The sequence below is a fragment of the Rhinatrema bivittatum genome, chromosome 4, assembly GCF_901001135.1.
Source record: "Rhinatrema bivittatum chromosome 4, aRhiBiv1.1, whole genome shotgun sequence".
In the NCBI taxonomy this organism is placed as follows: Eukaryota; Metazoa; Chordata; class Amphibia; order Gymnophiona; family Rhinatrematidae; genus Rhinatrema; species Rhinatrema bivittatum.
Window position 1 is genome coordinate 231205243 of NC_042618.1, and position 27000 is coordinate 231232242.

The 27000-nt window shown below is 45.6% G+C and overlaps 1 protein-coding gene across 18 annotated transcripts in view; it reads right to left on the reverse strand.

The window, feature by feature from the left end:
- The window catches only part of CACNA1C (calcium voltage-gated channel subunit alpha1 C), a 1539476-nt gene that overhangs the window by 564022 nt on the left and 948454 nt on the right, over nt 1–27000 (reverse strand). For 17 of the 18 annotated variants that reach the window (XM_029599882.1, XM_029599881.1, XM_029599874.1 and 14 more), the window contains one exon: nt 13780–13938. In XM_029599882.1, coding sequence (XP_029455742.1) covers nt 13780–13938 — 159 coding nt within the window. Of the gene's footprint in view, nt 1–13779; nt 13939–14039; nt 14071–27000 lie in introns of those variants that run through there. The other variant, XM_029599880.1, reaches the window with a different exon arrangement.

The following is a 27000-nucleotide window of genomic DNA, read 5'->3' on the forward strand; positions in this document are numbered from 1 at the left end:
CCAATAGGCCTTATTCAGTGAAGACTTTTCCATAGTGAAAGAATGAGGAAAAAAAAAATCTGCTAACATGCATCTTTCTCCAAGCCAAGGAAGGCATTCCGTTTGGCAGGGAAAACAAAATGCCATCCATGCCTCCCCAGCCTCTCTTCTAGTGGCTATGCCCGCTTTGAAACCAAGCTAGGTACAGCTCCTGGGAAGACTGCCCTGATTCTGAGCTACAGTCCCCCAGAGGAAAGGGGCTGTGTCTTTGGACAACTCCCCCCCCCCCCCCTCTCCCCTACTGCATGTTATTTCTGCCTTCACAGCAGAGGCATACGACGCTCTTCCCCTTTCTTCCTCGGGTAACTGCAGCTGCAATAACACAGTTTGGACTCGACCAAGTCCTCCAGCCACCTAGCTCAGGACCAGCAAGAGAATTTGACATCATTTCACACAATACTTGCTAACAAAATAACCAGCTACTGGGGTGGCCGATGTTCTCTGACCTACCACTGCGTGGCATAAGGATAGGAAGCTGCTCCTACTTGCAAAGCAGTGGGCTGCTCATTGAATGGCCACAGACCAGGCGCAAGCTGTCAGCCCTCTCTCCGTCCTGCCTGGAACTCTTGGCACCCTCCCGATTCCCTCAATCAAGGATGCGATTTCCCTTCTCACTACAGGTCAAGTTTCAAGGGTGACAGAAGAAGGGGCAGGAGCAGTACAAGGAGGACCGGGGGATGAGAAAAAGGCGGGGGGTGCCAGAGTGCTGGGAGCCCGTCTCCATGTGAATATCTCAAAATATTTTATAGTTACTTACATTTTTATCAGGGAAGGGGGTGAGGGAGAGATGGAAACTATTACATACTATTTGTAGCATAATTTGAGCAAAGTAATGTAATTTGCCATATTAATCCACTTAAATATGTAGAAATAAGGGTCAAAAAGTAGTGAACGTTTCTCAAAGGAAGATCACCCCCTTAACCTTACAATCGAAGTATTTAACGTAAATTTCAGGAGCATACAAGAATACAAAATATTTGAAATTATTAAAACTTTGCACACTTTGAAGCAAACAAAATGGCTCTCTCACCCATCAGGTAAAGGCCCTTTTGTCTGTAAAGTTTCCCCTCTCCCCTGTTCCCTTTACTGAGCTGTTACAGCATATGCAGGGAACCTACAGCCTAACTCTGTAATATTTTAACCCAGTCTATCTGCCCTGTTTCTTTACTGACCTCAAAGTCAGGAGAGCTCTCCAAAGCTAGTTACAGGGATATTAAAGAGGTTCCGGTTGTATAGAATCACCCAGCAGTGTGGTCTGTATAATGATGGATTACCCCTAGGCAAATAGGCTTCTCAGGGGTGTTGTCCCTAAAATGGAGTATTTAAGTAGTGCACCCACCCCTTGGCCGTTTATTATTTCAAGAACCAGGGCTGCAGTAAAAGAAATGCAGACAGAAGGTTAACCATAACCAGACATGAACACAGATACACAGTCAAATGGGTTTCCACCAGTGATGCTCTATAGTAAGACAGTAAACTATAACCTTAACTCTACTGAGGCCACAGCCATTTATACCTTTATACTAATAACAGGGCTCAGTAATATACATGCATAACTACATAGTAATATAACTACATAACAATATACATTAGGGGTGTGCATTCGGTCCCTACATATTGGCAATCCACAACGGATGTGGCCATATTCGTTGTATTCGTGGGGAAGCGAAACGTATCGCGATTCCCCACGAATACACGAATCTTCACCAAATTATTCGGCCGCCTAAAGAAATCAATTTAAACAACCCCCCCCTGCCCCCCCCAAGACTTACCAAAACTCCCTGGTGGTCCAGCGGGGGGTCCGGGAGCCATCCCCTGCCCTCACACCCTCGGTACTGGTTTCAAAATGGTGCCGATAGCCTTTGACCTACTACGTCACAGGGGCTACCGGTGCCATTGGTCAGCCCCTGTCACATAGCCATCGGCACCATCTTGTGCTCCTACCATGTGACAGGGGCTGACCAAAGGCACCGTCGGCCCCTGTGACATAGTGAGGGCAAAGGCAATCGGCGCCATTTTGAGTACTGGCATCCGACGGCCGGAGTGCAGGTCATCTCTCCCAGACCCCTGCTGTACCAGTAATCAAAATGGTGCAGCTAGCCTTTGCCCATACTATGTCACAGGGGCTACCGGTGCCATTGGTCAGCCCCTGTCACATGGTAGGAGCACAAGATGGCACCGATGGCCATGTGACAGGGGCTGGTAATTCTTGGGGGGGGGGGGGTCAGGAGGGTGGGAGGTTGTAGTTAATTTAATTTTAGCGGGGGAATGAATCGAAATGGACGTATTAACGCATCAGGGCGCCATACGGCCGGATGCAACGTATCCGCCCCCGACGAATCCGAATCCTGGATGCAACGTATGGTGTCCCTCTGCACATCCTATACATCCTAACTCCCAATCAAACTTTCATCCAAAAACCTCAAAATAACTTCTCTCCAACCAGAACAAACCATCCCTCCTACTCCCACATAATGATACTTTCTGGACTTGAATTGTTTAACCTCTGTTTAATATGCACATTGTTATACTTTTTCCACAATTGTTAAGAGAGTTACAATTTAAATTTTGTAAACAGTTATGATGGCTTTACCGAATGACGGTATATAAAACTCAACAAATAAATAAATAAACGTATGCAACTCCCCTCAGTCCTTTAACCCTTGTGGGTTATCTGCAATGTGATGTGCCCTCAGTCCCTCCGAAAGCAATGCAATAATGAGTAGGTGAAGAATCCAGCTGGCATGTACAAAAGGATGCCTTTAGGGTATAGCCATGGCACTGGAGATTCAAGGGTTAAAACAATAAAGAACTTGGGTTCAACTGTCACTCGCAGACTTACTCCTGGTGACGATGAATGACTGCTTTTAATGGGGTGAATGATGTCATTGTAGTCTCGGGGCTCACTGATTTATGAGGAGACCAGGTACAGGCCCCCTTCTCTGCAGGTGTATGAGAATGGTGGCTCAAGCTCCCCAAACGACTCCTCTGAGAAGTCTTCTTCCCTCCGGTCTGTGGGGCCTCTGCGTTGTATGCTGCCTCAATAGCATAACAGAGAACTTGGCACAATAACTCCTGGTGAGTTACAGCAAGTATCTTCCCAGTCATCCACTCAACTCCATTGCCCAGTCTAGTCTACCCACTGTGTCAATCTCTGCAGGGGTCAGTGGGCCTACCTGGTCAGAATCACAGGCAACACCTCTGCTGGCCTACTCTCTCTCCAGCTGCACTCTAAAAACCAGGGCAGACTTGAAATCTTTCTTCTCTCAGATTTCTTACGGGTTAAATGCTCCCCATTCGCTCCATTGGCTCTTGTGATCAGGGGCCTAGCACAATCCCAAGAGGAAATTACAGGTTAAGGCAGCCATGTTGAGAAGGGCTGCAAATGTCCCAGACTTAGCAAGCCAACACTGTTTTTTTTTTTTTTAATGTTTTGCACTTTTATGACAAGCATGAATGTATGATGTGACCGCACAAAAAGCAAGGGGAGAGGACACTATACCTATGACTTGTTTGCAGATTCTTATTTCTGTATATGAGGTCCATATTCAAAGGATTTATGTGGGTAAAATCAACTTTCACTCATATAAATGTAGCTCTTTAATTATAACCTCTCTTTGTCCAGGTTACCTGTAGAAAAAGGGGGCAGTGCTGGAGTGCAGACTAATGTATTTAGCTGGATAGCGCTATATGTCTGAGGGATATCCAGCTAAATTTGTGCAGACAAGTCAGTCTGCAAAAATAGGAGCTCTAAAGTTATCCACATAACGTACCAGCTCAATGGCGTTTTGAACATGGACCTCAGTGCAAATTGATCACACAGTCAATTACGTGTACATATAAAAATCAACCAAACATCCAAAGTAAACTAAGAAATAACCAGAAAATTCCCAAAATAGTACAAAAGAAAAGCCAGAAGATTGCAGTCAATTTTAAAAACCTGTAAGAGTTGCAAATGTATTATCCCAACAATTGTTTAGTGTCCACAAGTATATGAAGTGTAATGCTCTCCTACAATCCCAATGAGACAGCCCAAGATTGCTTCCTACCACAAGGACACCTAGCCCTGTATCCTGGTGCCAGACATTAATGCTTTTTCTCTCTCTTTTTCCTGACGCAGGTTGCAATGCTCTTTGAGGTCAGAAGCAGGAGATATGAAACAGAATGACAGCCTGACCAACGGAAGCAAACACAGTAAAGACTGAAACAGTTGTCTGTCAAGAGTAAAGCTGCCTCACGTTTTCACACTAAGCCATTAGAAACCAAAAGGGAGAACTTTGCATGCTGAATGAAAATGCGTGATCCGCTTAGCACATCATAGCAAATTATCTTTGTAAAAGTCCATTGCAAGTAATAGCAACTCAAAAAGGACATGGGCTATCTTCACCCCGTGGTAATTTCTGTTCCTTAGAAAAGGAGTCCCCAAACCTTTGACCACTTCACTGACCACTCTCCTGTTCAGATGTCACTGACAGGGAAGCAGCCAATCCCTGTTCAGTATTGAGTTCTGAAGCGGGACTGGCTGTGTCACTCCAGAATAAAGTGAATAACTAAATAAATACTAAGTGCTGGTAGCTGTCAGAGCGCTCAGCACTCAGTATTCAGTCCATCAAAGGGGAAATAAACGCTTTTTATACTCCCACTGAGCACTAAGGACACCTTTTGGGGTTTGTAGCTTATTTTGTGCCTCCCTCCCCAACCCTTCTCCCCCGCCTCCCTTCCTGGCCCTGCCAAACTTCAGTCAAATTTTGCCTTCCTGGACCCATCCCTCCCCCCTTACAAACCCAACCCTAACCCTTCAACCCTCCCACTATCTTTAAACTGTACCTCTTCAAGCCGTATCACCGTAGCAGTCCTACCAAGACCCAGGCCTGGTGCTTCCAGCACAGCAAGGGGAGTTATGCTGCTACCGTGGGCCAGGCTGAAAAGATACAGTTTAAAGGTCCTGGGAAGGTGGCAGGGTTAGGGTTGGGGGTGTGGGTTTGGGAGGGGGCCCGCTAAGGCACATTTTGGCAAGACCAGGGAGCAGGTAGGGTTGGGGGGGGGGGGAGAGAGAGGGAACTAGCCCTTTACAATAAGATTATGAGATGAGATGGAGGGGTTGGACGTAGAGGCTGCAGGCCCAGCCCAGGATTTTGAGCTCAGGTGGCGGTGAGGGATAAGTGATAGGGCCACTAGGTCCGCAACCTCCTTTTTTATATTTTGAACCTGCAACCCCACTTAAGCAAGCAGCTCTATTCTTTTGAGTATAGCCACATAAGGCTAAAGTTATCCAGCCACAAGTGGCTGGATAACTTTAAATCTAACCGGCAATATTCCAAAAATATCCAGTTAGGTTTAGAGTTATGCAGATACAGGTAGCCGGATAACTTTAATCAAGGGATATTCAGTGGGACGTTTATCCCACTAAATATTCAGGACGTTATCCGGCTAACTATAGTCGGATAACTTGTCTGCCCGCTGGATTATTGAATAATAACGATTTCGTGATTTTATGTTCCTAAATTGAGGCTCTCGGGGTAAATCTTTAAAAATCTAAAGGCCTATATCAAAGTTAAGTGCCTAGATCTTATGTACATGGGCCAGTATCTGATTAGAAGAGCTCTGTTTAATCCCTAGCACCCTCGTGGAACACATTTACCCCACTGAAACAATAATAAACAAATATGAAGCCAATATTCAAAAGGGTTTGTTTAGCTGACTGAAATGAGCCAAACAACCCTCGAGATTTAAATTTCCTGCCCCTCTCAGCAGTTACATTTTAACTGGGTACGTCATTACCCAGTCAAAATTTAACCAGAATAAAACAGGGATGGTGCAGGGGGCATTCTAGGGTCATGGCTTGTTTAGCTGGCAAGGGCTGAATACTAGTGCTAGTCAGATAAACATACTTGGCTAGGTCTGATCAGAGAAACCACAGACCTAAATTTAGCCTGCTAACCTCTCTCCATCTCAATGACTATTGCCCTTATTTTAAAAAATTGACAGTGCCCCCTCCCCAATACAATCCCCCCCTTCTTTCCATCCAAAAGATGTAAGAAAATGTGAGGCAATGGGACTCCCCTCCCCTCCAACGTTACACAAACAGCTTCTGCCCCAGGACCCTCTACTAATCCTGCCCCCACCCCCACTCTCAGCTAGTACTTTTAAAAAGACCATGGCTCTGGCCTGATCTGAAAATCTGTGGGTGCATGAGGAACCAATGCTCACGTATAAGTACATGCACAAAGATACACCTGCTCGGGAGCAGATGAACCACTGTGCATGCAGATTTATGTGCATATTTAAAAAAAAAAAAAAAATCAAGTGAGTGTGGAAAGCATGTCCTTGTCCCAAAATCTGCCTCCCAGATCACCTCTTTGTAGTGCGCATCAAAGCATGCACGGAATTGTTTTGGGTGTGTTTTTATGCGCCCAATCCTCCCAGGTATTACTCATTTTTAAAAGGTAATTTATACTCACAAATCTGGGGATTATGCGTGTAAATGCTTTTGCAAATTACCCTAAGGTCCATTTTCAAACCGATTCACGTGAGTATTTCACCTGCACTAATCTGCATCCTCCCTTGATGCGGCTAAAAGTTCCTGAAAGGGTGTGCCATGTACTTTTAGCCGCAGATGGAAGAGGCATTCCTCAAGGGGGAGCATTCAGATCAGGGAGGGAAAATAGGTGCACAGGTGGCATTTTCAAGCAAAATTCTACTCAGGGAAAAAGCAAGCGCAAGGGACCATGTGCCAAGTGTCAAAGCAACAGTACACGCGCACCTTTGAGAACTGGTGCAAAGACCATTGGTAAAATATGGGGGTAATTTTCAAAGGAGTTACGCGCATAAATGTAACTACTATTGTAGCAATTTTCAAAAGCCATTTACTCACGTAAAGTGCACTTATGCGAATAAATCCTATGGACGATTCAATGGCATATATTGTAGCAATTTTCAAAAGCCCACTTACTCGAGTAAAGTGCATTTAAATGCGTAAAACCCAGATTTACGCATGTAAATGCTTTTTAAAATCCGCCCCTTTGCGTGCAGTCTTTGCTCTGATGCAGACGGTTTGAAAATTGTCCCATCCCATCCCTCCCCTGTCGGTTCCTTTCTTGCACCACCCAACAAAGTCAAATATTGATAATGTTCAAGTATTTTGAATGGAATAATTGTTTTTTGCACGCAAGGAGAACCTTTATAAATTCTTCGCTTAGGTGGGAGCAACCACGCAACTCTGATTACACAGAGGGCAATTTTCAGAAGGTTTTTAAGCAGCTAAACAGGGTCAGCCATGTAGAGCTGTTTCTTTTTCAAAAACAATATTTCCCCTCTTCCCCTCAGTAGTTACATGCAAAGGTAGGCATGCTGTTTCACAACACATGCATGTCTGTCCGTGCGGAAACAGAGGGCAGGATTAGGCCAGGGGATGGGAAAGCCTGCGCTGGAAGCGCTCCGAAACCTCCATGTTGTACGTTGGTGCGTACATACTTTGCGCCCGCTTCAACAGCAAAGAGTGCGGCCACAAAAGAGTGACCTGCTCCCCACTGGCCACAGATTTTCAAAGGGAAACTTGGCAGGTTGTTCCCCTTGGAAAATAAGCGTGCAGGGCTGTGCATTCTCTGCCAGCTAGCTGCAGGGCTGGTTGGAAATCACCCCATCTGTGTTACAAGCTCATAAGAATATTCCATTGCTGACCCGGTGCCTCAGTGGCAGGTCATGCCCTGCATGCAGTTGTCTAAAAACCCCAACAGATTAGAGGGCTTACAATCAAAAAAATATGAGTCATGCCCATCTGAATCTGAAACCGTTCTATCTAGTTAAAACACTGACACGTCCCTTGGCACCAGGGTAACCACTGTACATCTTGCTAATAATTACATGTAACTAATGTGTACTTACATAGGTAATTGCGCAGTGCTTAAATTCTTATTATAGCACAATTAGGAATACTTCAGGGTCGATTTTGAAGCACATAATTGCATGGCACCATTAGTACTGTGCAACTAGGTGCTGCCTGCAAATTTAAGCAGCAGATGAGATTTACTGTCCCATCAGCAGCAGTACTGATTTGCAAGATGACATACCCCATCTGTCCCAACACTGCCACCCCCCTCCCTGAAGCAGCCAACCTAATACATAGGGGTAGGTGCCTTCCTATGGGTATTCTCTCTCCCCTCATTTCTGGATTTGCATGAGATCTCTGTGGTGCTCACAAATGAACATGTTCATATAAACATAGAAAGGACAGCAGAAAAAGACCAAATGATCCACACAGTCTGCCGAGCAAGCTTATGGGAAAATTGAATTTGGACAGCTTCCGAGAGCCCTGACTTTTACAGTCTGGGAAACTGATAAGCATGAGGGTAACCTGCACAGTGCAGCAGTTACTGCCCTTAACAGAAGGCATGGGATTACTAACCCTAACCAATAAGCCTTGATGCTTTTGATGCAACTGCAACATCGCTCTGCTTTGATGGGGTGTGGGGGAGAGAGAAAGAGGAATTTGGGTTCAGAGACAACCAACATTTAGGGAAAAAAACCACAGGACTGCTTCTATGGCCAAGTCCATAAGCAAAACACATCAAGCAGCACTGACTGATACATGGGGGTGACCTGCACACAGTGTGGCAGATGCTACCATGGGAAGCTTGTTGGGTAGACTGGATGAACTATTGGCCCTTTTCTGCCATCATTTCTATGCTTCTGTGTTTCTTTGATACAGTGCATGCGCTATAGTGTTTGCAGACTTCCTCCTGGCCTAGAGTTCATCTGCAGCCAATATAGCGAGCCACACACTGGTGAGAAGGAACAACAGGAGTTAGCAAAAGCAGTGGAGATGAGCCAGCAATTGAGGTGGTGGAGAGGTCCCTGCCTTACAAAGAGGTGTGTGGTGCCCAAGCAGAGCCATCGAAGAGTGGATTCATAACAGTGGAGATAGTTAGGCCTATTCCAGAGGGGGGGGGAGGGGGGAGTAAGGGCTGAAGAGGGAGGAACGAGTGGCAGAGAAGGAGCTGTGGTGAGGCCCTAAGTTGGGGTGTTGCCCACTGTGGTCATTGGGGAGGCATCTGTCAGAGCAACAGAGGGAAAGAGACCGAAATAAGGAGGTTGGAGACATCAATGTGATTGGCTGAGAAGGGAGGTTCAAGGCTGGAAATTAGGTTACAAGTGTCTGTGGTGCATGTGGTCTTAGTGAGCAATAAAATGGAGGCCATGACTATCTTGGGGCCTACACTTAGGAGGAGAAGAATAAGGAACGGGAAAGGACATCCTTCACATGACCGATATAGATATTGTACTGCAGTGGTTCTGCCTGGGTCCCAGCCAGCCAGCCCACTTTGTATGTAGTGGAGCCGGATCCTATGCCTGCCCCAAGAGAAGGGAGAAATCCACCCTTGGGATCTGCTGGTGTATTGTCCATGGTGAGAGTATTAGAAAGCATAGCATCACCCATGGAGCTTTTAGAGTGTAGGTTTCTGCCCAGTTTCAGTACAACAATGGTGCAGAAATCTTTGGGGAAATCCCCTGAAGAGAACTCGATTAGTGAGCACAGCAACAAGGCAAATGACCAGGACATTGAGGATGTGTTCTGTAAAGAGTAAGCGAAGGATACGGGCTCACAGAGGGGAGTCCTAGGTATGTGGCCTCCCTGTTCAGCACAAGGAAACAATGCCGCCCTGTCTGCCTCTAGCCCTGTTCCACACTACGCTAAGTGCTTGACCCACATTGATGAACCGTAAAACCTGAGACACTGGCACTTGGCTCCCACAGTTGTCAAAGCCCCTTAACATTTTATATGCCCTGTCCAGGGGGGCTTACACTAATAGGAGATGTACTGGTCTTTTAGGGCCCGGTGTAATATTTGCAGTGTTGCCTTTTCATAGATATGGTTGTTACTGTTTGAGTTCTGGTAGTTAGTGCTGTTTTGGTATGTGAGGTTTAATTATAGCCATAATTCAGTTTACTAAGTGATGTTCTGTTGCCAAGCCCACATCCAACAGGTGTTGCATTAGTACGGCATTACTTCTGTACAACAAAATGGTGCTAGTCACATGGCCAGCTGGCAGATCAATAACACCTGGGGATCGCTTCTGTTCCATTTAGACAATTTGGACCTATGGATGTTGTAAGAAGGGTTTGATGGAGTATCAGTTTTTAAAGTTTGGATCACTAGAGGGGGCTGGGCTTTTTTCAGCAGGAAAGGAGGTCCTAGGACAGAGACTCTGCGAAAGTGAGACAGAGAATATTAAATTAAGCATTATAAAAACAATAGAACAAGGAGGGAGTAGCACAGTAACTGTGTATAGGGCAGCAAAAATTCTAGCCATTTTTTAAGATGGCGCTGGCCGTCCATTGCTCCTATCGTGACAGAGGCTGTCCAATGGCACCGACAGCCCTTGTCACATGGTAAGGGCAAAGGGCCATGGCGCCATTTTGTTTACTGGCATCTAATGGCTGGAGAGCGGGAGATTGCTCCTGGGCCCCCCGCTGGACCACCAGGGACTTTTGGCAAGTTTTGGTGGGGGGTTGTAATAAATTAAATCTGAAGGTTTGGGTGGGGGTTTTTTTCGGTGCGGGACAGCCGAAAAAACCCGGCCCGAATTGCAGGAAATGAAATTTCCTGCCGCAGACCAATAACGAAGGCCAAACCAAAAGGTTTGGCCAAATCACATCTCTAGTGAATTGATTGAAAAACTCTTAAATTTGTTTTAAATTTGCTACTAGTTAGTTTCATGGAATGTCCTCCTAATCCTATTTGAAAGGATAGATAATTGTCCCCTACTAATTTGTTCAACACCACTTATGATTTTATAAAACTCTATTATATCCTCTTAGCTGTCTCTTCTCTAAACTAAAAAGCCTTAACATGTTGAATCTTTCTTCATAAAGAGGCCATTTCATCCCTTTTATCATTTTGGTCACCCTTCTCTGTACCTTTTCTAGTTCTGATATATCTTTTAAGATGGGGCTGTAAGGATCCATTACTGAGTGCTCCTCCAGCCTGTAGGTGGTGCTGTGAATCACTTGAATTGTCCTCCCTGCTCTGTGCTCCTCACTTCTCCCTGGCAGCCATCTTGTTTCCTGTATAGGCTTGTATTTATAACTGAGGCAATCTCAGCAGTCAGTTTTCAGAGCTTGGTCCTACCTTTCGGTCCTTGCACTCTGACTCCATTCCTATATCAAGAAGATTGCATTATCTTCAGCTTCTCCTATTTGTTCTCCTACCTAGATTTCAGAACATCTGGTTTGTTTCTGCTCCTTACTCTGTGCCAGATCTCTTGTTCCTTGTTCATGCCAGGGTCTAGCCCTACTTTTCATGCCTCGCTGGCCACCAGCACTGGAGGGCTCAACCTGAAGGAAAGATGGCTGGCCTAGGTAGAAGTCTATCTGTGGGGGGTCTGGATTTGAGTCCCCTGGCACTCAGCTGCTTGTTCCTGGGGCAACTCAGATGACAACCAAAGGGACAACAAGAACTACACACAATACTCAGTGTGTAGTCACACTATGCATTTATATAGAAACATGATATTCTCAGTAACTCTCAATTCCTTTCTGAATAATTTACATCTCTCTATTTGCATTTTTGACTGCTGCTGCACACTGAGCTGAGGATTTTGGCTGGTCCAAGGTCCTTTCCCTGAGTGGTAGTTCCTAATGTGTGTAATCCAGCATTGTATGCATATAGTTAGGACTGCTTTTCCCTATATGCATTACTTTGCACTTGACCACATTAAATTTCATCTGCCATTGCTGTCACATGCTGACAACTAACACTTCAAGCGCTGCTGCCGGAGTAATGCTAGAAGGGCCCAGGATTGCATTGTACTGTGATCTTGGCATTGCAAATGGGGGGGGGGGGGGGGGGGGGAGGAGTCCCCAGTGTTCTGTGGGGCAATTTTTTGTGGAAAGGGGGGGAATGCCTTTTTTATAATTCCTTTTACCAGGAAGTGGGGTGGGGAAGAGCCAACACCAAGAGTCTCACTTAGATTTTTACTTTTTTCATGGGGGGGGGAGGGAGGGTTGGGGCATGGTCCTTTAAAATTTATAAGGGGAGGGGGGAATTGGGCCAGGAGGCTCAAAGTCAAGTTTTTGTTTTTTTTTTAAAGCAAAAGTGCACCATTTAACCAGATATCTTTTGAAGACATCCGGTTAAGTGGCAAGTTATCCGGCCACACAAGGCCAGATAATTATAGACCTGCTCTGATCCAAGTTTAAAGTTAACCAGCTAACTTACAGGGTCATTCTTTCAACTGCGATGTGCCGTTATCGCTTGCGTTAGGGCCTTATCGCACACGATAAGGCCCTAATGCATGTGATACTGACCTCATCGCCGCAGTACAATTTAAATAAGGGGAAGGGGAGGAGTGTGGGCGGGGTTATGGTCTGTCAGCACTGTGGTCGATAATGGTTTCCACATTATCACCAGCAGTACTGTGTGGGAAATAGCAACACCTTTTCCCGTGGTGCTATGGGGGCAAACGTGCGCCCTGGCCGTAACTGTGGCGGGTGAAAATGCACCATCAAGATGCAGCCGGCTGCATACTTTCACCCCCTGCCCCTTTTTTCCCCACGAGCCATCATTCCGCTATAGTGGATTGATGAATCCCGGGGTTAGATGGTTATAGTTGAGAATCATCTAAGTAAGCCAGAAAACTTTACTCTGCCCAGAATGCATCTTTTTTATCCAGCCCTATTTTACCTAGATAATGACTTATCCAGGTAAAATCTAGCCAGATAAGTAGCTCAATATTCATTTATCCAGATAACGTGAGTTATCCAGCTAAATCTCTTTGAATACAAATCTCAAATGGTTCACTGGGTTGCAAATCCCCTGTTAGCTGCACAGCTCAACCAAAACCATAATCTAAGCCCCAAGCATACTCTTCCAGATAATTTATTTTTCCTCCATTGCCGATAAAGCTGACAGTATTGTATGTATATAAGGATAATTCTGCAAATGTGTTCTGCTCCTTAAAGTGTTGGTTAGTGATCTCCTGCCTTCAGTGACAGCCTCCAGAACATAAGGGTTATATTTTATTTATGTAACAAATGGAAAATTGAATGATTCATGCCAACATGAAAAAGACAACCACTATTTTGATTCCTGCCACAAACAATTTCTATGACATCATCAATTAATTATTTTTGCCCATATACGTTTCATTTAATGAGGGTAGAAAAAGGTAACCTGCTGACATCTGATGACCAGTGTTAATCAAACTCAGTTAAAGATCTGCAATGAAAATATACTGTATAGGTATTGACAAATCATTCTCTCCGCTGATTCATCCTTACTGCTGCCATGAGGGCTACAGGCAGCACAACAGTTTTGATTATAGAGCAGGCAAAGGTTGTCCCTAGCCCTTTAAGAAGGGGTGCTAGTAATGAAGGCTAAAGAACCAGAAAGACATGAATCCATGTTCGTCCACAGATCCAAAGATTCTCTAATGTCTCACTCTCGCCTGTTGATGTGCAACTCAAGAATATTCCCATAGAAGTACCCCATGCTCAAGGTTTCCAGGAATGAAGGGGACTTAAGGAAACTCACACAGTTCTTGTTAGAATGCATGCTGTGCTTTTGAGGAGGAGAAGCATATTCCATCAGGATCCATAATCCTGCTGATTGACCGCCTACAACTATTATTGCTGGTCGGATGGGCCTTCAAAGGATGGCAGTAGATTCTAAAGAGCGAGGCAACATACTTCCTCCTCCCTAATAGTGCTATGCATCCCCTGTCCATGTTACCCTTTCCTTACCTGAAGAGCCATCCTGCCCATAGCAGGTTTTATGCATCTTCCCCATGAAGAGCTCCAACCCAACGATGGCATAGATAATTATGACGAAGAGCACCAGCAGAGCAATGTGCAGCAGGGGGACCATGGCCTTGATGATTGAATTTAATACCACCTGAAGACCTGTAAGAAAGGGCGAAACAGAAAGACATTTTCATTAGGAAGTAGCTGAAGGCATAAGTGAGCACAGCAAGCAAACTTTTTTGTTGTTTAAGGCTTCTAACCTGGAAAGGAAAACATGAGTGATCACCCCATGACCCCTCCTGAGAGAAAAAAAGACATTTTTGGACATTACGTACTGTATTCTGGCACATTTGTACACACATTGCTATAACTCTGAAAGCTCATGAGTATGAAGTAATTTCACATCTCTGCCATCTCAAGGTTTCTATTTCAATTTAACAGCAGCTTCCTTTTTCACTTTTTGAGCTGAGAAGTCCTCTCTACCCTGCTCACTATGCAAATGTGACAGCTTTCAATTTAGTATGAAAAAACTTAATTTTCTGTTAATATATATACACCATTTCAAAGGTTTTCAATAGACACATTTTGTGTCAATTAATTAATGTGTGATGCAGATTATAATGTGAGAAAGTCATCACCATCACTGGTAATCCCTCACCGTCGAGGTAAACGTCTTCCAGGAGTGGCCTATTTGCGGGTCCAAAGATGGCTGACAAGACTGATCCAGGAATAGTGAAATGTAAAGACAAATAATTACACCAGATGAAGAAGGTGCACTATTGCTAAAATACTATTCTGCATATCTACAACTAAAGTACTTTTATCAAAATGTTGTTGCACTGCTACCCTGGTTTACATCGTCTCACCTTCCCAGGCTTTTCTTGCATCATGTTTCTCTTCTTGGGCCTCTATTGCTTGTTCTGCCCCCTTTGCCACCTTCAAAATTCTACTGACAGCCCATAAAACTGGGAGCAGTCATGTGCACAAGAGAGTCACAATCCAGATTATATACACAGGATCCAACTGGAACATATTGGACAAGATGTCACAAAATGATTTAAAGCGCACATTGATCATAGAGCGCTGGATATCTATGTGAGATGACCAAGTGATATACCTACAAACATGGCTATGCCCTACTGCAGTGATTCTCAAATCTATCCTGGAGGCATACCTAACTAATGTGGTTTTTAGGGTATTTGTAATGAATACGCATGAGACATTTTTGTATACATAGGAACCCCAGTGTATGCGAAATGTATCTCATGCGTATTCATTACAGATATCCTGGGAATCAATATAGGCCTGGATTTATCAAAATGCAATAAGTATCGCATGCGATAGCAAAAGGGGTGTGTTTTATGCAAAGAGCTATGTTAGTGCAAATTCTGCATACAACCACTGGGGGACCATTTTTGAGAGAGAAAGAGAGAGAGAGAGAGAGAGAGAGAGACTAGCCATAGTGCCCTCTCCCTAGATAGGTATTTATATCCCTATGGGAGGCCCACCTAGTAACTCGAGGTAATGTTTACATGTTAGTGTAGGGGGTTAGGGGCCACTTTGACATTCAATGTGAGATGTATGAACAAAACAGTGGACTCTTGTGAAGATTTGATGACCTTCAGAGAGAGGAAACGCACCCAAAGATGAGATTGGTGCAATGTTCTCTCCACTTAGCTTGATGTTACCCAGGTAGAGAGTCCATCAAGCTAAGTGGAGAGAACATTGCACCAATCTCATCTTGGAGTGAGTTTCCTCTCTCCGTAGGTCATCAAATCTTCACAAAAGACCACTGCTCTGTTCGTATGTCTCATGTTGAATGTCAAAGTGGCCCCTAACCCCCTACACTAACACCTAAACTTCACCTCGAGTTACTAGGTGGGCCTCCCATAGGGATATAAATACCTATCTAGGGAGACAGCATTATGGCCAGTTTCTCTCTCTCACTCTCAAAAATGGTCCCCCAGTGGTTGCAGAATTTACACTAACTTAACTATTTGCATAAAACACACCCCTTTTGCTATCACATGCGATACTTATCACATTTTGATAAATCCAGGCCAAGGTGTAGCTAAAATCAGCATTAAGTCCGTGCGATAGGACTTCGCAAACTGGTAAACCCAGCCCACTCCCGCCCCTAACTCCTCCTCTTTTTCAGGTTTGCTTCACACCATACGATATGGTGCTATCGCATGCGTTAAAGGCGTTTGTTTTCGCATGCGTTAATGGGGCTTTTCGCATGTGATAAGCCCTTAACACATGTAAAAACGCCTTAGCGCATTTTGATAAATGACCCCTATGGTTAGGTGTCTCTCCAGAATTGGGTAGAAAGTAAGAACATTTTAGGGAAGCTGCATGGAGCAGGACTGGGAAATCTTCGGTCCTCGAAGACTACAAACTGATTGGGTTTTCAAAATATCACTAATGAATATGGATGAGATAGATTTGCATATAATTGAAGCAGTGTCATGCAAATCTCTCTCATGCATACCATTAGGAGTATCCTGAAAACCCGACCTATTTGTGACCCTTAAGGGTATTCCCCTCCCCCCCTTTTAGAAGATTTTAAAAGCAACAACTTGAAAGTGATTGTTTTAATTCAGAATGGGTGAATTGTAATATACAATATGCCATTCTGACTAGGGGATGTGCATGTTAAAAAATATATATATACACTTTTCATTTTGATTCCTTTTTATTTCATTTGTTTGTATCATTTTTAAAATTTTGTTTCATTTCAATTGTAGTTAATTTCTTGAGCCCAGCTTTCAAACGTGTGTGTACAGCACCAAAAGTGTGCATAAGTAGGGCCATAGAGATTTATTCTAGTATTTTTATAAACTATATGGCAGGACCTGCACAGTTTATAAAATACCATGTACTTATGTCCCAGGAGTACATGCATAAATTTGTAATGCAGGAAAATGCATACTTTTGCTTCCCATGTTATAAAAATAGAAGCATATATTTTATGCGAGCAATAACTGTAACAATGCACATTTAATAAACAAGAAATAAGCATAGAGGCAGGTATTTTATAAAGTATGGAGTAGATATTCAAAAACCATATAGGACAGATAATGGAATAGTTATCCATCTAAAGGGTCAAACCAAATTAAACTCTTACCCAGCTATAGTATGTAAATGTGTATGTGTATGTGTATGTAAATTGCAAACCGCCTAGACGGACACGTAAGTGACCCCATGTGCGGTATATAAAAAACTTTTAAATAAATAAATAAATAAATAAATAAATAGTCTATCCAGACAATGAGATATCCAGTTAGAATATAATTGTGTAAGTCGGGGGCGTTCTAGGGGTGGGCAATAGGTGTTTCGGGAAGGAGCAGCATTAGCCAGTTAGGTTAACAGGCTAACTCTGGCTGTGCTGTAGGGCAGGTCCACAGTTAGTCTATCTGGCTAACTTTTTGTCAGGTCTATCCTGTAAAGTGCGGCCGCGTTTACCCTGCTCCTAAGCCGCTTTTTACTCACCTTCCGGCTGCGTTAGCCCTTCCTGCGATCCCGAATCCCCTTTAACCTACTCCTACCGCGTCCTAAATTCCCCGGGCAACCCCTTCCGCACGCGGCATGTATATTGCATGCAAACGAGCGAATTAGCTATTCCCTAGCATCCCGTAACTCGCACCTCGACTATCGCTAGTTTTCCCTGCCGTTTTGTCGCGCGTTTAACCTGCAAACTTACCGCCTACCCTGACCCCTGCGGTAGAGGCAGGGGTAAGGGTAGGTGGCAAGCTTTCCCCCAGCCCCCGCTCACCTGCCCCGGCCTCGATCATGGGTGCCGGTCTCCGTGGCAGCCCCAGTCCTCTCCCCTGCTCCCGAAGCCAAAAAAAAAAAAAGCGAAAAAAACGTTGCAGCCCCCCTCCGATGTCCGGAATGGGGCTGCCACGGAGACCGCTTTCCGGACTGGGGCTGCCACGGAGACCGCTTTCCCCCGTGCAAGTAAGTTGCTTCGCCGCTTCAGTTCTTCCCTCCTCCCGGAGCTGCTTTTTCAGCCTTGCTCCGGGAGGAGGGGAGAATAGACACTAGCGGCGAAGCGAAAAAAAAACCAAAAGCAATTTTGGTTTTTTTTTTCCCAAAAGCGACGATACCTTCTTGGCCGGACGGCTGCAAAAGTGGGTCGGGTCCGGGCTGACAGCGGCGAAGCAACTTACGGCGAAGCAACTTGCTTAGGCCCGCGGCGAAGCAACTTACGGCGAAGCAACTCTTAGGCCCACGACAATTTTGGTTTTTTTCCAAAAGCGACTTACTTTTGGGATCTGTCAAGATCCCAAAAGTAAGTCGTTTTTGGATGCCTGCACAACTTACTTTTTTTTGCAGCCATCAGCGATCGTGGCTCCCGTAGCTCCTCTGGAGGAAGATGGCCGCCTGCACGGGGGAAAGCGTGCAATTGGCCGCTGAAGACGTGACGTCACGACGTTTGGCGTCACGGGATGTGACGCCACGTCTTCAGCGGCCAATTGTACGCTTTCCCCCGTGCAGGCGGCCATCTTCCTCCGGAGGAGCTACGGGAGCCACGATCGCTGATGGCTGCAAAAAAAAGTAAGTTGTGCAGGCGTCCAAAAACGACTTACTTTTGGGATCTTGACAGATCCCAAAAGTAAGTCGCTTTTGGAAAAAAACCAAAATTGTCGCGGGCCTAAGAGTTGCTTCGCCGTAAGTTGCTTCGCCGCGGGCCTAAGCAAGTTGCTTTGCCATAAGTTGCTTCGCCGCTGTCAGCCCGGACCCGACCCGACTTACTTTCGCAGCCGTCCGGCCAAGAAGGTATCGTGGCTCCCCTTTTTTTTTTTTGCTTCGCTGCTGTCAGTCTGTTCTCCCCTCCTCCCGGAGCAAGGCTGCTTTTCGCGCCCTGCTTCGGGAGGAGGGGAGAGAGATGACAGCGGCGAAGCAACTTACTTTTGCATCCGATCAGACCCGACTTCCTGGTATCTGTCATTTCAAATGACATTTGAAATGACAGATACCAGCGTGGTGTGAAGCATTAGGCCCGCGCACCCAGGATACTGTAAGGGGCGGATTTTCAGAGCCCTGCTCGCGTAAATCCGCCCAAAACCGGGCGGATTTACACGAGCAGGGCCCTGCGCGCCGGTGAGCCTATTTTACATAGGCTCACCGGCGCGCGCAGAACCCCGGGACTCGCGTAAGTCCCGGGGTTTTCGGAGTGGGCGTGTCGGGAGGCGGGGCCGGAGCGCGCGGCGTTGCGGGGGCATGTCGGCAGCATTTTGGGGGCGGGTACGGGGGCGTGGCTACAGCCCGGGGGCGTGGCCGCGCCCTCCGTACCCGCCCCCAGGTCGCGGCCCGGCGCGCAGGAGGCCCGCTGGCACGCGGGGATTTACGCCTCCCTCCGGGAGGCGTAAATCCCCCGACAAAGGTAGGATGGGGGTTTAGACAGGGCCGGGCGGGTGGGTTAGGTAGGGGAAGGGAGGGGAAGGTGAGGGGAGGGCAAAGGAAAGTTCCCTTCTAGGCCGCTCCGATTTCGGAGCGGCCTAGGAGGGAACGGGGGTAGGCTGCGCGGCTCGGCGCGCGCAGGCTATACGAAATCGATAGCCTTGCGCGCGCCGATCCAGGATTTTAGCTGATACGCGCGACTACGCGCGTATCTACTAAAATCCAGCGTACTTTTGTTTGCGCCTGGAGCGCAAACAAAAGTAGGCTGTTCGCGCTCGTCTGAAAATCTACCCCTATATGCGCTCTATCCAGTAAAATGGGTTGCGCGGGCCTAACGCTTCACGGACCGTTCTTAGACGCGGCATGCATTTGCATGAAATTAGAGTTCAGGATCGAGCGGTAGGTGAGCTGCACTGTGCGTGCGGCAACCGCGGGTGCCGCAGGCACTAACGCAGCTCTTCCTACCGCTCGGTACTGGATAGACCCGTTAATTAGTCATTCAGCTGCTGAATAGCTACCCCATGTGTATAGTCTGCTTTTGGAAATAGTTGTGCATCTGCTTGGAATCATCAGTTTGCCGATACTAGGGATGTAAATCGTTTTTCTGACGGATGAAAATATCGCATGATATTTTCTCATCCATCAGGTATCAGGGGTGGGGGGTGACCCCGAAAGCGATAGGAAAACCCCAAGACAGCCAAAAAAAAAAAGCATTCAGAACCCGATACTGGAAACGATTCTGGAACCGTAGCCGATACATCTACCAATTCACCCAGCCCTTCATACATTCAACGAGGCTCTCCAGCACTTCAACCTTAACCCCCCATCATTTCACTCAGACCTCTCACCAAAAACTACAGACAAAAGGGAAGCACAATTTCAATTGTGCAAGTTAATTGGCAGTGTAAACGCCTAAGGACAAGTTTGGTAATGTATTCATTCTTTCTTCCCCTGTTAACATTTAGGTGCAATACTGCAAGTCCACGCATACACTCGAGGTTTGGAAAATATCATATAAGAACATAAGACTTGCCATACTGGGTAAGACCAAAAGTCCATCAAGCTCAGCATCCTGTTTCCAGCAGTGGCCAATCCAGGTCACAAGTACCTGGCAGGATCCCAAGGGGTAGACAGATTCTTCCAAGTTGTTTATCCCAAGAATAAGCAGTGGATTTCTGCAACTCTACCTTAATAATAGTTAATGGACTTTTCCTCCAGGAACTTGTCCAAACCTTTCTTAAACACCGTCTGGCAATAAATTTCAGAGCTTAATTATGCATTGAGTAAAAAAAATATTTTCTCTTACTAGTTTTAAATATATTACTCAGTACTGTATTGTGTGTTCCCTAGTCTTTATACTTTTTGAAAGAATAAACAACCGACCGATTAATGTTTACTTGTTCCATTCCACTCATTATTTTATATACCTCTCTCATATCTCCCCTCAGCCATCTCTTCTCCAACCTGAACAGTCCTAACCTCTTTAGCCTTTCTTCATAGGGTAATTGTTCCATCCCCTTTATCACATTGGTCTCACTTTTCAGTACCTTTTCTATTTCTGCTATATCTTTTCTGAGATGTGGTGACCAGAAATGCACACAAAACTGAAGATAAGATTGCACCATGGAGCAATATGGAGGCATTATGATATTCTCGGTTTTATTCTCCATTCCTTTCCTAATAATCCCTAGCATCCTATTTGCTTTCTTGACCACTGCTGCACATTGAGAAGATTTCAACATATTTTCAACAATTACATCTAGATCCTTTTCCTGAGTGGTGACTCCTAATGTGGAACCTTACATTTTGTAGCTGTAATTTGGGTTCCTCTTCCCTAAGTGCACATTAAATTTAATTTGCCATTTGTATGCCCAGTCTCCCAGTTTTGTGTGACCATATGCTAATTACAAATGTATATGCTAATTTTACATGCACAGACCACCGTGTAATTCTTTGAAAGTGACCTCCTTTGTTTTTAGTGCACACTACTTGCAAATAGCATTTATGCTGTATTTTTTATATATTTCAAAGCTTCCTTTTTCAGCAATGTGGTACAATATGGCTTAAAACCTTCAAATATAAAACATCATAAAACAAAAGAACACAAAAAGAACAAAAACCAGAAAACAAAACAATCAGTATAAATACAAAAAGAAATCAAAAGAAAATACTCTCAAATGAGTAAAATGAAGTCAAGCTACTAAGAGAAAATAATTTAGCAAACAAAAAAGTAATTCAGTTTGTTCCTAAATATCATTACGTCTACTTCCTGTCTAAGAGTATGGGGCAACTTATTCCAATATTTATTTATTTATCTTTATTCTGCATGCGTAAAATGACAGAAATGACAACAAAACAAAATTCCATTCATTTCTATTCTGTCATTTTATTTAAAAGTTGACATAAAAGACATAGGAAATGTAGTCGACATTCCCAATGTCATTTAATTCAGCGGCAAACCTTTACTTCTGATGTCAGCCAGTGAAGGACAGGTGGATCTTTCTTGTAAACATGAATTATTATGATTACTGATCACCATCCTGTAAAAGTACGCATGGGTGCTAAAGATATGTTGGACAGATAGTGTCAAGCTGTACCATTGCTTCCAGTAAAAGCAAAGGAATGGTTATAAAAGCTGACCTCGTAAACAATAATACGGCAAGTGGTTCCATACAATCTGACAAAACTGATAGCAAGAAGAAATTAACAGGAGCAGGGTTTCTATTAGGTTAATTAAGAAAGCTCTTTCAGGATAGTAAACATAACCTGAAAATAAGCAGCTAAATAACTGTATCCTTGAATTAATGCAAGTAGTTTGCATTATCTCATTAGCACAGCCTGTTTTAAAATCCAAATGATCCAACTAATTGGAGGATTGTAATGCACATAAATTAATGTTAAAGTATTCAGGACAAGCGTAAAAGCTAAAAATCTGCTAACAACGTAGCAACTTTGGAGGCGTCAGCATAGAACATGTAACAAGTGTTACTCCACCAGATAAAACAATCTGCCTAAACATTGTTGCTTCTTCTTTTCTTGTATTATTTGAGGTGAAAACAATGAAAGGGGATGGCATAGAATGACATTCTGGTATGAAAGTAAAAAGTATTTTGTCACATTATGCACATTTTCCCTCACAGTAACTTCCTGTTCTATTAACCAGTGAATTGCTACTGCTTAGTGACTTAGATTGCTAAGGGGACCACTGACAGCAGTTCACCTTGAGGCCCCAGAAACGAGCCAGTGGTCTCAGTCCAGATCCAGGGGTCACAACAGAAGCATTCAGCTCATTTCAGATTCCTGTGAATTTTGATGCAAACCTTGTGGTCAACTTTTGATAAGGACAGGATGACAGGGCATGCTGAGATCAGCAGCATTCTTCTTATTTTCATATTGGAATTGTCACAGGTCAGAGGACACTGGTCTTGCTCTCCTCCCCCCCCCCCCCTAAATAAAAATCCTTCCCATTTCAGGCCTGAGCACTTCTCCAGTACTGATGTACAGAGCCTAAAGAATCTCAACTGAAAAGCATTCCATTTTACCATGGGGGCAGGGGCGACATACGAACATAAGGAGGTCGATATTCAAAAAGCCATTTAGACGGATAACTGAAAATGTATCTGCCTAAATGGCAAACCGGCAATATTCAACGCTGTATGTGGCTACATAACGAGTTATGCGGCTAGAATATAGCAGCATAAATTGGGGGTGGGCCAGAGGCTGTCGTAAAGTTAGCCGGTTATACATAGGGCAATGCATGCAAATCTTTCTCATGCGCATTTCATTGTTGATGTCCTGTTTGTGCCTTAAGGTATGACAATCCCTAAAGAGGATTGCCGGGAACAAAGTATGCCTCTACTGAAGTTCAGGCACTTGGCCTCTAAGTGGGAGCTCTAGAGGGCTTACTGAAACCCAAAGAGGAAATGAGATCTGGCTTGGGAAGAGTCTGATGAGGTTTTTGTAGTCTACGGGTATTCTGAGCTAAGAAGAGAGCTTAAGGTGATTAGGGATAATTAAACCTGGATTAAAAAAGCCCAACAGCGGTAAAGAGTTGAAGAGAAGCAGGACTGGAGCAACATCATCCAGGTGGGCCCTGAGTGTGGCTATGGATCTCCAAGGGTTTTTTCACTAGCAGGAGTTGTCTATATAAAGGGAGCTGGGGCACCCAACTGAGAAGGAAGTTGGGTGATCATGGAGAATAGGAAAGTAAGGCTGAATTTCAGTGATGGAAGCCAGTTTAGCCTGTACTTATATTTGCATCTCTGTGATTGGAATGCCTGCTGACCTATGCCACTGAATTGAATAATGAACTGTTAAGCCTGAATTGAAGAATGCAGAGCCCAGACTATGTCTACATGTCCTGCCTCGTGTCTGCGAAAGGGAGATACATTGAGATCTGACCCTGAAGAGATTACTAGGAAAGACTGCTCGCTTACAAGGACCCAGTCACCCAGCACCCCACTGGCTCACATCCTAAATACAGTATAAAACAGAAAAAGATACACTTTCCAGACACCCTACAGTCTTACTCATTGGGGCAGATTTTAAAACCTGCGCGCGGGCGCAAGGGGATGCACAATTGTGCAACTTGTGTGCGCCAAGCCGCGCAGCCTGCCTCCGTTCCCTCCGAGGCCGCTCCGAAATCAGAGCGGCCTCGGAGGGAACTTTCCTTCCACCCCCCTGCACCTTCCCCTCCCCTCCCTTCCCCTACCTAACCCGCCCCCAAGCCTTACCTAGATCCCCCCCTTACCTGGAGGCTCAGGCCCCGCCCCGCCCCCAGTCTGCCTCAGACCGCCCACTCCCCACCCCTTTTGCAAGCCCTGGGACATACATGCGTTCCGCCGCCAAGCCTATGCAAGATAGGCTCGGCGCGTGCAGGGGCAGCTTTTCGGGGGTTACGCGCATATCTTATGTGCATAATCCTTTGAAAATCTGCCCCATAGTTTTGAAACAATTCAAAAAGTTCCTCAAATGGAGAAATTACTTACCTGATAATTTTGTTTTCCTAGTGTAGACAGATGGACTCAGGACTAGTGGGTTTATGCTCCCCTGCCAGCAGATGGAGACAGAGCAAGCTGATGTCACAGTATATATAACCCTGCTGTGATCCCAGCCTGCCAGTATTCCCCGCATCCAGCAGATGGTGGACGTGCATCTCCCTATGGGGATTGCTTTGAGCTTTTTGAAAGGAGAAATTTGAAATTCTAAATTCAGGAAAAGAAAGCCCCGCTCTCCTCTGGTGATACCTAAAGGTCCCTCTCCCAGTTGAGAATTCTGAGGCAATTTCCGTGGTCCCTCAGAGATCTGCCTTGGTCCGGTAGCTGGGTTTCCCGGCATAACATTAGCTCCTAGTTCAGCTGAAAGGCAGCGGGTGTAGGAAGCCGAGCACGGTGGTGATGGCAGATGTCCTCTCCCCCTGCAGCTGGAGACTGTCTTTGTACTCAGCTGGTAAGTGCTGAGCTTAGTTAAGGTATAAAAAAAACCAGGAGAAAGTTTTACCTGAATCAGAGACAGTTATGGGGGGTTTCAGGACTTCCTCTAGGCTCTGATCTCGGTGTACTGTGCTGTTGGGGTTGGGGAACTGGGCAGCCTGGCGGCTTGAGTGGTCCTCGGTGGGCTAGGCCCCGCACTTAGGTTTTTTTCTTGCACGCCGCATGGTAGGCTGTGGCGGCTATTTTCACGTGCTCTTGTGCATGTTCTACTGCCCTTTCTAGGCTGTCTGTGTGTGCAGTATGTCAGCTCTGCACATGCATTGTGTGCTCGTTTTTTGGGCATGCTTTTTATGCACACAAATCTTTTTACACATTTAACTTGGTGCACGGGTTGTGTGTGCGTGCCTTGCCGCACTTTCTTCTAGGTGCTTATTTTTTGGGCGCATTTCATTTTTGAGCGCGAGCCGTTCTGACGCACATTTACCGCAGAGACAGCACCAGTAAGCAAGAAGCCTAAGCGTCTTCCTATTTGTGTTGCCTGTCATATTAGGGCTTCTCAGCCTGACCTGACTTGTAACCTGTGTCAGCACTGCTCAGACGCTCAGGAAGAGTTGTTTTCCTCAGATTTTGCTAAGGCTGGCTCTTCCCACTCTGATGATGGGTTGGTCAAGGCCTTGACTGGGGGGACGCCAGATCTTGGTTCTCTCTTGAGTGGCTTCTCTGCTGGCAAGGGCAGTTCTGTGGGACCAGCTCCAGTTCCCTCTGGGCTTGGCCTGGACCTGGCTGCTTTTTCTTGGGTGGAATTTTTTCAAGGTTTACAAGTCTTTTTTCAGGCGCAGTCCTCCGCTTCCCCTATTCCTGTCTGATCAGACCCTCGACCAGTGGCTCCTCCCTCTTCCGGTCCTATGCTTAAGCTCCAGGGCCCGCCTCGGCTCCCTGCAGGTGTTCCCGATAGGAATCTGAATGGCACTGATGATGATGTTGATCCTGATTCCCTGGAAGATGGGGAAATTGCTCCAGGGCTGGAATCGTATCGAACCATGTTGCGGTTCTTTCACAGAGATGAACTGCCAGCCCTGATTTCCCAGACTTTGAAACAGCTGGACATTCCTGGTTCAAATGCTATGTCAGAGCCATGGAAGAATCCCATTTTGGTTTTCTTACGTAGTGCCTCTTGTTTTTTTTCTGCTGGTGGAAGCCAAACAGGAACTGATTGATCTGTAATGGGAAGCCCCAGAGGCAAATTTTAAAGGGGGTCAGACACTGGAATGCCTGTACCCCCTGGATCCAGCTGTGAGAGAGCGTTTACGTTTTCCCACAGTGAATGTTCTGATATGTGCCGTGTCTAAGCAGATGACTATCCCCATACAGGGAAGAGTGGCCTTGAAGGATGTACATGATAGAAGGATTGAGGCTATTCTTAAGCAAGCCATTGAAGCAGTGATGATGAATTTACAGATTCCCTCCAGTTGCGCCCTAGTGGCGAGATCTTGTCTGCTTCTCTCTCAGGAGATTGATGAGTCCGGAGGTAATTCCAGAGCAGTTCTGGAGCCTGCTGCTGCCTTTTTAGCAGACACAGGCTGTGATTTGGTCCAGACCTCAACTCTGGTTGCAAAATTGGTCAGCTGACACAGTTTCCAAAGCCAATTTTACAAAGATGCCCTTTAAAGGCTTGCTCTTGTTTGGCAGCAAGTTGGAGAAACTGACCAGTAAGTGGGCAAGTCTCTGGTGTCTCGGTTGCCAGAGGATAAGTAACAGTTACAGCCCTATTTGGTATGAGGGTTCGTTTCTGGGGTTCCAGGTATTTTCCTCTCTATAGAGTCCCTTTCAGCAGGTCTCAGTCATTTCATCCCAGACAGCCCAAGAAAGGAGCAGGCTTCCCAATGAAGGTTTGCTAGTCTGTCCACAGTTGCTTTTGAAGAGAATACTGGCAGGCTGGGGTCACTGCAGGAGTATATATACTGTAACGTCAGTTTGCTCCGTCTCCATCTGCTGGCAGGGGAGCATAAACCCACTGGTCCAGAGTCCATCTGTCTACACTAAGGAAAACAAAATTATCAGGTAAGTAATTTCTCCATTTGAGTGCCTGGTCGGTGGTGCTTGACATAGTCAAGGTGGTAATGAGAGGCTTCAGTGGCCCTGCACCTCGATGGCCTTGAGGGTGTCAATGGGATCAGGGCAGTACCACATCACGATGTCAATGAGGCCAAGCACTGCAATGACCCAGTGGGTAGCTGCGGTATCAAGGATATGAACCTCAATGACATTGAGGGCTGCTTCAGCATTGAGGCTACGCATCTTGACAGCATTGAGGACCTGCCACCAATTAAACCTCGACAGCATTGAGGGTGGCCACACAGTCACCTCGATGAGCTCAATGGCA